This window comes from Coregonus clupeaformis, chromosome 9 (genome assembly GCF_020615455.1).
Source record: "Coregonus clupeaformis isolate EN_2021a chromosome 9, ASM2061545v1, whole genome shotgun sequence".
Taxonomy (NCBI): domain Eukaryota; kingdom Metazoa; phylum Chordata; class Actinopteri; order Salmoniformes; family Salmonidae; genus Coregonus; species Coregonus clupeaformis.
Window position 1 is genome coordinate 17447124 of NC_059200.1, and position 13248 is coordinate 17460371.

Genomic DNA, 13248 nt, shown 5'->3' on the forward strand with positions numbered 1-13248 from the left:
ATCTCAGAGACACGCCCTCCTCACACTGATAATATTGACACTATAGGGTTAATCTCAGAGACGCGCCCTCCTCACACTGAAAATATTGACACTATAGGGTTAATCTCAGAGACACGCCCTCCTCACACTGATAATATTGACACTATAGGGTTCATCACAGAGACACGCCCTCCTGATAATAATGATTTCTTGTGCTAAAAAACAACACATAGAACCAGTCACAGATTAAGTCTAGTCTTGGACTCAAATGCACGCATCATGGGTGTACTAACCTCCACCAAAGGGGGCCCATATGACCCTGCGTATGGTCTTCACCCAATCCTCCATGTCATTCTGGGTGCTGGCCATAAGAAGGTAGGTCTCATGATTCGCTGTCATCCGTTCCCTGTCTCCCCCTGCAAGGAGGTAGAGGAGAAAGAAAGGGAAAAGAAAGCCTGAGTGAAACATGAAGACTTGACGAGGACCTAAGAGGTCAACATGTCTCCAATAAACCACATGGAACAGTGGAGGCGGCTGAGGGGAGGACGGCTCACAATAACGTCCCGGAAACAGAGCGAATGGAATGGCGTGTGTTTGTTGCATTTGTTCGTTTTATTTGTTACCATTCCACTAGCCCATCCTCCCCAATGAAGGTGCCACCAACCTCATGTGACATGGAGGACATAGAGTGCATCGTTTATTTGGTATCATTAGAAAACATGAAATAGTAGGCTACCCAGATATAATATGGACATGTTAAAGCGTTCGATAAAAACAGTTATCATCTGCTGTAACACTAATAACATAATTAGAACACAGTGGATTCCATCTGCTATAACACTAATAACATAATTAGAACACAGTGGATTCCATCTGCTATAACACTAATAACATAATAAGAACACAGTGGATTCCATCTGCTATAACACTAATAACATAATAAGAACACAGTGGATTCCATCTGCTATAACACTAATAACATAATAAGAACACAGTGGATTCCATCTGCTATAACACTAATAACATAATAAGAACACAGTGGATTCCATCTGCTGTCAACACCACAGTAAAATGACTTATTAACAGTGTCAGCCTAACAGATGCTTGTCGGCAGTGGGGCTGTGTCTGTGCTGCTATAATGGTCTGTCATTACAGGGGGACTTAGAGGGGTCATTGACGCCCCAGGCAGACAAAATCAAGGTGCAGACTGACACAGACGTCTAGGGCTCTCAGTCTCAGTGTGTCTCAGTGTGTGTGTGTGTGTGTGTGTGTGTGTGTGTGTGTGTGTGTGTGTGTGTGTGTGTGTGTGTTTGTAACATCAAGGGGTCTCAGCCTCACACACCAGGAGTATGTTCTCCAGACAGACCAGATGTACAACCTTAGAGACTTTTTACGTCTATGGCCTGATAATCACACCAACACTGTCTATGGCCTGATAATCACACCAACACTGTCTATGGCCTGATAATCACACCAACACTGTCTATGGCCTGATAATCACACCAACACTGTCTATGGCCTGATAATCACACCAACACTGTCTATGGCCTGATAATCACACCAACACTGTCTATGGCCTGATAATCTCACCAATAATGTACTGCATATAAGATACTACCGTAATGTACTGCATATAAGATATTACCGTAATGTAGTGTATATATGAGAAGAAAAAGTATGCACTCACTAACTGTAAGTCGCTCTGGATAAGAGCGTCTGCTAAATGACTAAAATGTAAAATACTACCGTAATGTAGTGTGTAAAAGATATTACCGTAATGTAGTGTGTAAAAGATATTACCGTAATGTAGTGTGTAAAAGATATTACCGTAATGTAGTGTATATAAGATACTACCGTAATGTAGTGTATATAAGATACTACCGTAATGTAGTGTGTATAAGATACTACCATAATGTAGTGTATATTATAGTCAGAGACACTCCCTTCTGTTCCCCCAGGATTGGCTGAGTATCCTGTATTGGGCTCTCGGTGGGAAACGGCTCTAAAAAACTCAGACATTTGATACATGTCGTTGGAGGGCTTAAAGGGCTTGAAGGGGTTTAAGGTTCCAAATGCAATGCTTTTATTACCGTGACAATAGTTCCAGACCTGTGTACCAGTTAAACCCCTCATGGAAACGCTTACCGTTAAGCTACACCAGTTTGTTCTAAAAGGACAATCAAATACATTCTTCAGATAGAGATCTTGTATGAATCTTGTTGAAGTGTGGTTGGAGATGTCTCCCGAGTGGTGCAGTGGTCTAAGGCACTGCATTGCAGTGCTAGCTGTGCCACTAGAGATCCTGGTTCAAATCCAGGCTCTGTTGTAGCCGGCCGCGACCGGGAGACCCATGGGGCGGCGCACAATTGGCCCAGGGTAGGGGAGGGAATGGCCAGCAGGGATGTAGCTCAGTTGGTAGAGCATGTCGTTTGCAACGCCAGGGTTGTGGGTTAGATTCCCACGGGGGGCCAGTATGAAAAAAAATATACTGTAAGTCGCTCTGGATAAGAGCGTCTGCTAAATGACTAAAATGTAAATGTAGCCTAATAGTTAAGAGAGAAATGATTGGGCACAGACTAAATTATTAATGTGGCTCATGCTGTCTGCACCTCTCCCCAGAATCCTCTCCATTGATTTTCATCCAGCAGGAGATATCGCTGTGTCAGCTATTAACAATGTATTTATAGAACAGCAGCATGAAAACTAACCAATGTGTTTAGTCAGGATGATGACACTGTAAATTACTCTCTGTTCTTTTTCTGTAGCCTACACTGTTGGGGTCTGGCTGGGGGGTATAGGGGTCTGGCTGGGGGGTATAGGGGTCTGGCTGGGGGTATAGGGGTCTGGCTGGGGGGTATAGGGGTCTGGCTGGGGGTATAGGGGTCTGGCTGGGGGGTATAGGGGTCTGGCTGGGGGTATAGGGGTCTGGCTGGGGGTATAGGGGTCTGGCTGGGGGGTATAGGGGTCTGGCTGGGCTGGGGGGTATAGGGGTCTAGCTGGGGGTATAGGGGTCTGGCTGGGGGTATAGGGGTCTGGCTGGGGGTATAGGGGTCTGGCTGGGGGTATAGGGGTCTGGCTGGGGGGTATAGGGGTCTAGCTGGGGGGTATAGGGGTCTGGCTGGGGGTATAGGGGTCTGGCTGGGGGGTATAGGGGTCTGGCTGGGGGTATAGGGGTCTGGCTGGGGGGTATAGGGGTCTGGCTGGGGGGTATAGGGGTCTGGCTGGGGGGTATAGGGGTCTGGCTGGGGGGTATAGGGGTCTGGCTGGGGGGGTATAGGGGTCTGGCTGGGTAGACAAGTCACAGATGCTGCATCAGAGATGTATACTCCTTTCCTCTCCTACATTTAGAAGACACTCTTATCCAGAACAATTACGGTTATGCTGATAACTTCTGTATTGAGAAAACATGTACTTGCTACGACTGTGGTATGTGGTTGTCTTACCCACACTGAACAAAAAAATATAAACACAACATGTAAAGTGTTGGTCCCATGTTTCATGAGTTGAAATAAAAGATCTCAGAAATGTTCCATTCACACAACAAGCTTATTCCTCTCAAATGTTGTGCACACATTTGTTTACATCCTGTTAGTGATGCCAAGATAATCCATCCACCTGACAGGTGTGGCATATCAATAAGCTGATTAAACTGCATGATCATTACACAGGTGCACCTTGTGCTGGGGACAATAAAAGGCCACTCTAAAATGTGCAGTTTTGTCAGTGTGGAATTGGCATGCTGACTGCAGGAATGTCCAGCAGAGCTGTTGCCTGAGAATGTAATGTTAATTTCTCTACCATAAGCCGCCTCCAACGTTGTTTTAGACAATTTGGCAGTACGTCCAACCAGTGCAACTGAATATTAGGAAGGTGTTCTCAGTGTATGTAGGCTTGCTGTGACAGTCAAGACATATGGCTAGTGAACGAGACTACAATAACAACGTAAATGCAATAAGAATTCATGTTCAGTCATCGAGGACGACCTGTCTTGAAAAACCAGACAAACAATCACTAAAGCAGTCAATTAACCAACCGCACAGCTCACAGCATCAAGTCTCTCCCAACACCCACTCTAGTTTCTTGGAGAGGACACTTTACCTATTGACTCGGCTGTTGTGGCTCTGGCTGTGGGATGAAGCTGATGATTGATTCCCCTTCAATGAGCATGATGATCTCTGGCAGCCAGGGCAGGTGGTCAGATTCTCCCTCCCTCCCTTTAGCTCCACCTGGCTCTCCCTCCCTTTACCTGGCTCTCTCTCTCTTTACCTGGCTCTCCCTCCCTTTACCTGGCTCTCCCTCCCTCCCTCTACCTGGCTCTCCCTCCCTTTACCTGGCTCTCCCTCCCTCCCTCTACCTGGCTCTCCCTCCCTCCCTCCCTCCCTCTACCTGGCTCTCCCTCCCCTCCCTCTCCCTCCCTCCCTATACCTGGCTCTCCCTCCCTGCTCTCCCTCCCTCCCTCCCTCCCTCCCCCCTCTACCTGGCTCTCCCTCCCTCCCTTTACCTGGCTCTCCCTCCCTCCCTCTACCTGGCTCTCCCTCCCTCCCTCTACCTGGCTCTCCCTCCTCCCTCCCTCCCTCCCTCCCTCCCTCCCTCTACCTGGCTCTCCCTCCCTCCCTCCCCTCCCTCCCTCCCTCCCTCCCTCCCTCCCTCTACCTGGCTCTCCCTCCCTCCCTCCCTCCCTCCCTCTACCTGGCTCTCCCTCCCTCCCTTTACCTGGCTCTCCCTCCCTCCCTTTACCTGGCTCTCCCTCCCTCCCTTTACCTGGCTCTCCCTCCCTCCCTCCCTCTACCTGGCTCTCCCTCCCTCCCTCTACCTGGCTCTCCCTCCCTCCCTTTACCTGGCTCTCCCTCCCTCCCCTCTACCTGCCTCTCCCTCCCTCCCTCCTTACCTGGCTCTCCCTCCCTCCCTCCCTCTACCTGGCTCTCCCTCCCTCCCTCTACCTGGCTCTCCCTCCCTCCCTTTACCTGGCTCTCCCTCCCTCCCTTTACCTCTACCTGGCTCAGCAGGCATCCTCACATTAAGCCCATGTTTTTCATGTTTTTCAGTGGCTCTGATATGTCTCCTGATGGATGATTGATGGACTATTGATCCAGGAACAACAAAATAATGATGATCCAGGACCATGTCCCACTTGGTGAAATCAGGACATGCATGTATCCTGTTCCCTAGGTGTCAGTGTGCCCAGATTCACAAAACTCTTCTTACGCAAACAACTTAAGAAGCTTTAAAAAATAAACAATAAAGAAGTTCATAAGATAGTTCGTAACTCCAATTCCTCTGCTAAATGGCATATTATCTCAACAATATCTTAAGATTTCATGATTTTCTTACGAACTTTTTAAATATCTTCTTACAAACTTCTTAACTATCTTCTTAAGATGATTGTAGCTAGGCAACCAATTTGGCTAGCTATCTAGCTAGCAATGGCAATCATGTTAGCATATTTCGTACAGAGATTACTGTTCTAAAACATGTTCTTGGGTTTCCAATAATCAGTGGTGACCCGTAAATGTATAACTTTTTTGTTGCCTGTTTTGCATGTTATTTTGGCATTAATACGTGTCACATATCAGTTTGCAAACAATGTAAAAATACAAAACAGTATCATTGAGTTAATAAAGCCGCATACAAACATGGTCTCTTTTTTCCTTTATTGAGTAAGGCAGCTCCAAAATGCAGGTGTTTCAGCCTAGATCAGTGCTTTCTGTGGTGGTGGTGGGGCAGCCAGCGGAAAATACGGAGCGTAGGGGTTGGTAATGTTCTCTAGTTGCGCCGTGATTGGCTCAGTGTTCTGTCACTCATGGGGACACTACGTCACCGCAAAATCTACGGGGAGAGCTCGAAAAATTCAAGCCCCTTGGGTACTGCCATAGACTTACATTAGAAGGCCACAGATAAAATGACATCAAATCACGTTATATCTACCGTAGCTTTGATCTGACTGATCATGTCGACATCATACTTTCAAAGTCTTAGCTAGCAAGCTAGCAGTAGTTATCATGAATCAAGTCGACAATCTACTGGCAAATCCTTTTCAATCATTGTCATATGAAGAGAAATGATGAAGAGAAATTATAGATAAAACGTATCGGTGCTCATTGGACATAAACATTACACAACAAGTTGGAAATCACAAATTCAACAATGAGTGGTTTGGAAGGAATCAGTGGCTAACTGCAAGCATTGCAAAGCGATCACTAGCCTGCTATTCAGTGGAGTGGATGTGTTGTCCCAAGTCTGGGTTTAAGGGTCTCTTTTCCAAGCTTAAAATGATAAACATTCAACATTGGCCATGCTGTCAATCCAGAATGACTTCTGCTGCGTTCAAAACAACTGGAAACTCGGAACTGGGAAATCTCAGACTTCATTGAGTTCAAGATAACTGGGAACTCTGAAAAAATAACAGGCTCTGACTGGGAAAATAAGTTTTGAACGGTCATCCAACTTGGAATTCCAAGTTGGGAAGTCGGGCCTCTTTCTAGAACTCCGACCTGAATATCACTAACGTCATGATTCGACATTGTTTTTTCCAAGCTCCCAGTTGTCTTGAAAGCACCATAAATGCAGAGAATGCCAGACTTTGATGACAAAGTTTGATAACAAAATTGTGAGCTGGTGCATAAATGATGTAATATGCCAGGGAGATATGTATACTCTAGCTAATAATACTAAGTGTATTAAGTGTAGTAAGCTGTTAGTAGCCCATGTGCCTCACCCTAATAATTTGTAGAGTAGTGAAGCTCGGTGGAACTCCTTGGTATTTGTATCGCCGGGATATTTTCCCCGTGTGCCTTGTATTTTCCAGTGCGCCTGTTTTGCGCACTGGAGTGTTTTTGAAGCGTTACTGCGTAACTCTGTCGTTGCGGAATAAAGCCTGTTATTCTGTGATTTACCCTCCTGCGCCTGACTCCTTCAACATCACCTCATCACAAGTGGCCTCATGGGTGGAATGTTATTCCTATTTTTCATAATTTCATAATTAATAAATATATATATTTGTTTTAATGCGGAAAATCCGGTGTGTCTATGTCAAACAGTTTTGTTATATTTCAGTCTTCTGTGATGTATATAAAGTGTAATATTGGGATGCAAACAAAAAATGTAATTCATTTCAACTCTATATCTGAGATGGTACAGGTGTCTTCCTTTTTTTTAAGCCCATAACCATGAGTGTGAGGTGTATGCTTTTGTTTCAATGTAGATTTGTTTAACACTATCAATAAACACTGTGTGACCCTGATTTAGCCCACTGCATAATTCACTTTTTGCTTAAGGAGAAACATAAGAAATAACACAAGAACATTCCCAATAACCTTTTTGTGGAATAGCAACTTTGCTTAACTTTCTTCATAAGTCTATAGTTAAGGAAAAAATGGCAGTTAAGAAGAAATGTCTTCTTAAGAAGGTTTTGTGAATATGGGCCCAGACCTGTTCCGACCAATGATTTATTTATACACTAGATGACTAATAGGAGACTCTGTGTTGAAGCCACTGTGCCTCCATCTTGGAACTTCCCCACCATTGTAAAAAATATTTTGGAAGCTATAGAAATGCATTTGTGACTTGTTTCAGGAAACTAGGCGTATGTCGCGCGTCACTAGTTCACAGGAGAAACATTTGAACATAAACTTCTTTTTTTTTTTTTACAAAATGCGTTTTTTGGCAGAAATGCCTTCTGGAACATGTGAACTTTCATGTGCCTTAATGACAAACTTGTATGCCATCTGTAAATACGAATAAAATTGTTAAATTACGATTGGTCTGCCATGTAGCGCGCTTCTGTCTATAACATGAGCTGGTCGGTATGTGTAGGTAATCCTTTCTAACGCAGTTTAAAAAATATATATAATGTAGTAGACTGCATAAGTGTTGCTCTCCACTTTCTGAAGGACCGAGTTTTGAAATCAGTGGAATTAGAGTATGATAGCTAAGGAGATGGAGAAGATTCTGGCGTTTGATTGCAAATATGCAGACAGAGTCGAAAAGGAAGAAGCGTCCATCCATGTATACGGGTAAGAAAGTGTAGCTAGCTACATTTTCAGATATTACACGTTTCAAATTTTTTCAGAAAGTCGTTTTCATTTCAAGTGAAAGTGTACTGTTAGCTAGCTAGCTAATGTTAGCTGGCTGGCTCGCTAGCTAACGTTACGTGTATGATCTGTGTGGTAATATTATTTGTATCTCAGAGTCATTTGCATTACTAGTTATAGCCTAATGTTAGCTAGCTAACATTGAACCTGGTTGGTTAGCTACCTGCAGATTCATGCAGGGTAGTAATGTTATGAGTTGGGATTTTGGTTCATTGTTTAGCTAGCTAGCTAGCTAGCTACATGTCTAAACAAAAGACTCCACTAATATGCAAGTAACCATTTCAATAGAATGTTGTCACTGCGACAACTGTCGATAGACGTAGCTGGTAAATTCGCTTTGGCTATCTACTCTGACTCCAGAGCACTCTCGTCTGAGTGTTCCAGAGCACAGAATAACTGACACATTTACGAACGCTCAACACCCGTTGAATATGGCCGGTGTCAGCAAACGTTGGCAAAAAAAACTTAAGTAAATTGTTGCCAGCAGCACAGTTGCAGTCACCAACGCTCTGGATAACATAAAAACAGCCTAACCAGCTCTGCTAGGGCGAGTAAAAGGGTCAGAGTGAACTGTTCTCTCATTTGTGTCTGGAAGTAGCTAGCAAGCTAGCAACAACGTTAGCCAGTTAGCTTGGGTGCTTAACTGCCGTTGTTAGGTCAGAACGCTTGGATCGACCCTACTTCTCGGCCAGAGCGTCCAGTGTGTGCTCTGAACGCTCCGAGAGTGAAACGCTCTGAATTTACAAATGGACAATCTGACAATGCTCTGAGTTTACGAACGCCCAAAGCACACTCTGGCACTCCAGATTAAATTTACGAACACATCCGTAGTATAAACCAGCCTTTAGTCTTGAAATCTTTGGTTGTTTAGTACATGGCCTCACATGTGAAACCTTAAAGAGATGGGTGGGGCTAAAGCTTAAGAGTGTGTGAACGATGCTGAATGGGTGTAGACAAAGAAGAGCTCTCCAGTAGGTGTACCAAAACATTCAAGGGCCATTTTCTCAAAAGTGAGGTTACAAGTTTATCAACTTTCAAAGCAGAATTACTTTCCCATTGTTCCTCAACTGTAGTGTATGATATACCATTTTCTAGCTCTGAGTCTCTACTTTTGTCCAAGGTAAGAAACACCATTTCAAATGTTGCTACATAAGACTGAATCGAGCCGGTCGGTCACATTTATTATTGTCTACACTTACTCTATTACAGATGCCTTAATGCATACTTTTAAATTATATTATGTGAAAGGACATTTTCCTTAAAGTATAACTTTTAGAGATGACTAATGTTACTGTCCCCACGACAACAACAAAAATACTTAAATACATGTAATTTTGTCCTCGAGACATTTAATTGAAATACTGTAGAATTCCATTCATTCCTACTGGGGAGTGTCAATATGGCCGACCGGTGGCTTCAAAACTCTCAATGGCCAATACATAGCATCGGCAATCCAGGGTTTATACACGTCATTGGTCCCGAACTGTGGCCTCAGAGCCACATCCACCTTCTCTAGAATCATTAACTTCCTTTGATTACTCCATGATTGGCCCTGCTGACCACAGTGCCATTGACTTCCTTTCGGAGGAAGCTCATACTTAATGTCATTATGGACTCCACAGAAGAATGTATATATTTTTGTCAATTTAAAGGCTTGAGATCAAATGGTAACAAGTGCTCCTTTTGTTATTGTGTTACACCACATTAAAACAGAATGACTAGAACAGGAAACATATATTATATTTCTATGCTCCAGCATTCTGTTTCTGTTCACAGGATTTACATTTACACAATGTGCGTCATTCAATATTTCATTTCTAGCAAGTTTGCATAAGAAATGTGTTAATGATTTTAATGATTTGTGTTGAAACAGCGGACATGTAGCCTATTACTCACCGTCTTCTTTTTCACCAACACGCATGGCATGCCAATGGAATCTGTCCAAAACATTCGCGAGTCATTTACCCAACGATCTATCATCTGAGGCAGACTACTACACTGCATCAGCTATTTTTTCAGCTAATTATAGGCTATCCATGCGTTCTTTCACAATCACATGGAGCAATTTTCTGTCATGGCTGTACAGTATCCAAACGTTTATGAACATTTAAGATTAATTAATTCAGTACGCTATTGATTTAATAATACGTAACACTTAAATGCTATAGCTGCCTGTAAATATCTTTAAAACAATAATATTTCCGTCTATTTCTACAGATTAAATTTAAATCTAATCGATAATTGCCTTTGCAAGATTTAGTTTTCAAAACTCCATTCCGTGGAATGTAAAATAAATGCATGTGTGCAACAGCTTTGCGGTAAATAGCCTAATAAAGTCAGGACAACTTAAACTATTAGGCTACACAGAAAAAAATACACACACGTGGTTACTGACCCGTCAACATGTAGTTCAGATGTCCGTCACATAAGACAGTTTGCCATTCGGTAAAAAAAAAAGCCCGTACTCCAATTTTCTAAAGGCTCCTACTTCAGAATGATTTTCAACACATCAAGAAGGGTTCTCGCAGAACATGCTTCGCGCACCCGCTGATAGACAATGGGATTAAAAACGTTCCAACCCCTCCCCTCGCTCTCCCAGAGCTGTGCCGGTGAGAGCAGGAGTAGAGCAAGAGAGGGAGAGAGAGAAGGGATTTTTTGGCAGAGAAAAGTAGACTCCAGAGAGAGAGAGAGAGAGACAAGGTCTAAAGATTTTCACTTTGTCTGAGTATGTGCACTTTGCAGTATAGCATATGGTAGGTTTGAATACTTGGCCATTTCAGGGCATTCACATTAGGCTGAGAAACAAATGGTATTGCACTTTTACAATGGTATTGTACTATAATGTATTAGTAACCTTGGTCACAAAGAACACTATTTTCCTGATCTGACTCAAGCTCTCTGACACACTCAGCTCAGTCACTCTCACACTTGCTGACCTCCCGTTAGACGGTTCCTCTGATTCCTTGTCTGGTCATGTATCCCCTCACTGCATTCCTTACATGTCCTGTTGTCTACACGTAGTTCCTCCATACAGGGGGGTACTGTATCTTCCTCAGGATGTCCTGTATCACTGACGGAGCCTTGTTAGGGAAGTTCCCAGTGGTTATTCATACTGACTCGGACATTACTGAGACATTAGGAGAATGTCCTATTTGATTCTCTCCGCTGCTCTAGAAGAAACATATAGGCGTGACTCATCATTAAAACGGAAGGTTTTGTTTATCTACAGCGTTTCAGCCCTCAGCGACCATCGTTAGGATGATGGACCAATGTGCCTCCTCAAAAATTTCCATCAAGTGACCTCAGTATCTGTGTATCACACAGGACAGGGATAGAGTGGACTGAAAAAGTGACGTACTTCATTACACTTGAGAGGAATCAAGATTTGGTAACACTTCATTTAGATTGTCCATCTGTGGACACTCAACAAACTATTAATAGACTATCAGTCATTTTGAACAATTCCACTGAATGCCACCAGTAGGTTTCATGAACAATGCCCCAGGGAGAGAGAGACCTTCATTGGTCACACTGGGTTGAGTTAATAGTGTGTACGTTAACTAGAAATACACTGACATTCCAAACAGAGTCACCAGTCAACTTATCTACATGGTAATGTGAAGAGAGCTTGAGCAAATTTGGTGGCTGGTCCCATGTGAGTGTTTCTTTAGGAATTCCTCCATTTCTTAGGCATTGTGAGGATTGATTGTCATGCAAACGTATTGTGATACTCCTAGTGTCCTGGGACTGCTTTGTTCTTATTAAAATCAAATGGCCTGTTGCATTTCCCAGTTTGCGTCCCAAATGGCACTGCATTCCCTACTACTTTTGACCAGGGCCCTGGCCTGGTCAAAGGTAGTGCACTATGTAGGGAACAGGGTGCCATTTGGGACCTAGCCCCAGTATGTCTGTCTTTCCACCAAACACTAAACGTTGGAAGATGTTAAACAGGATTATACACAGCTGCATACCATAGCTGCTGTACCAAGCTGTGCGCGTGTGTGTGTGCGTATACCATAGCTGCTGTACCAAGCTGTGTGTGTGTGTGTGTGTGTGTGTGTGTGTGTGTGTGTGTGCGTATACCATAGCTGCTATACCAAGCTGTGTGTGTGTGTGTGTGTGTGTGTGCGTATACCATAGCTGCTGTACCAAGCTGTGTGTGTGTGTGTGCGTATACCATAGCTGCTTTACCAAGCCAGTTCCAGTTCCTTGTGCTATTTCCTGTTGCTGTTCTAGTTTCATTTTAGACAGCAGGGTCCAATTGGTGAATAATAGGCAGAGAGGCAAGTGCAGCGCAGTACAGTTAGTCTGGATACTGGCTGCCAAATAGCCTTCATTTCTTGGTGTCTAAAAAACTGCAGCAATAATAATGTTGATTCTTTCTCAATTCAGTTGTTGTAACAAAGACTCCGTAATAAAAATGAAAAGGTAGCTCTTGTTCATTATTCTGTCATCTAGTGCCCTGATCTGGTGCAGAGATAGAGAGAGAGCAGTAGTGACAGCATGTTTACTGATCTGGTGCAGAGAGAGAGAGCAGTAGTGACAGCATGTTTACTGATCTGGTGCAGAGAGAGAGAGAGCAGTAGTGACAGCATGTTTACTGATCTGGTGCAGAGAGAGAGAGCAGTAGTGACAGCATGTTTACTGATCTGGTGCAGAGAGAGAGAGCAGTAGTGACAGCATGTTTACTGATCTGGTGCAGAGAGAGAGAGAGCAGTAGTGACAGCATGTTTACTGATCTGGTGCAGAGAGAGAGAGAGTAGTAGTGACAGCATGTTTACTGATCTGGTGCAGAGAGAGAGAGCAGTAGTGACAGCATGTTTACTGATCTGGTGCAGAGAGAGAGAGCAGTAGTGACAGCATGTTTACTGATCTGGTGCAGAGAGAGAGAGAGCAGTAGTGACAGCATGTTTACTGATCTGGTGCAGAGAGAGAGAGAGCAGTAGTGACAGCATGTTTACTGATCTGGTGCAGAGAGAGAGAGTAGTAGTGACAGCATGTTTACTGATCTGGTGCAGAGAGAGAGAGCAGTAGTGACAGCATGTTTACTGATCTGGTGCAGAGAGAGAGAGCAGTGGTGACAGCATGTTTACTGATCTGGTGCAGAGAGAGAGAGAGTAGTAGTGACAGCATGTTTACTGATCTGGTGCAGAGAGAGAGAGAGCAGTAGTGACAGCAT

The 13248-nt window shown here is 43.8% G+C and overlaps 1 protein-coding gene across 4 annotated transcripts in view; it reads right to left on the reverse strand.

The window, feature by feature from the left end:
- arhgap24 (Rho GTPase activating protein 24) overlaps positions 1 to 13248 on the reverse strand; it is a 189274-nt gene that overhangs the window by 25264 nt on the left and 150762 nt on the right. For 2 of the 4 annotated variants that reach the window (XM_041885351.2, XM_041885352.2), the window contains exon 4: positions 273 to 395. In XM_041885351.2, the coding sequence (XP_041741285.2) occupies positions 273 to 395 (123 nt within the window). Of the gene's footprint in view, positions 1 to 272; positions 396 to 9965; positions 10007 to 10464; positions 10640 to 13248 lie in introns of those variants that run through there. The other 2 variants (XM_041885353.2, XM_041885354.2) reach the window with 2 other exon arrangements.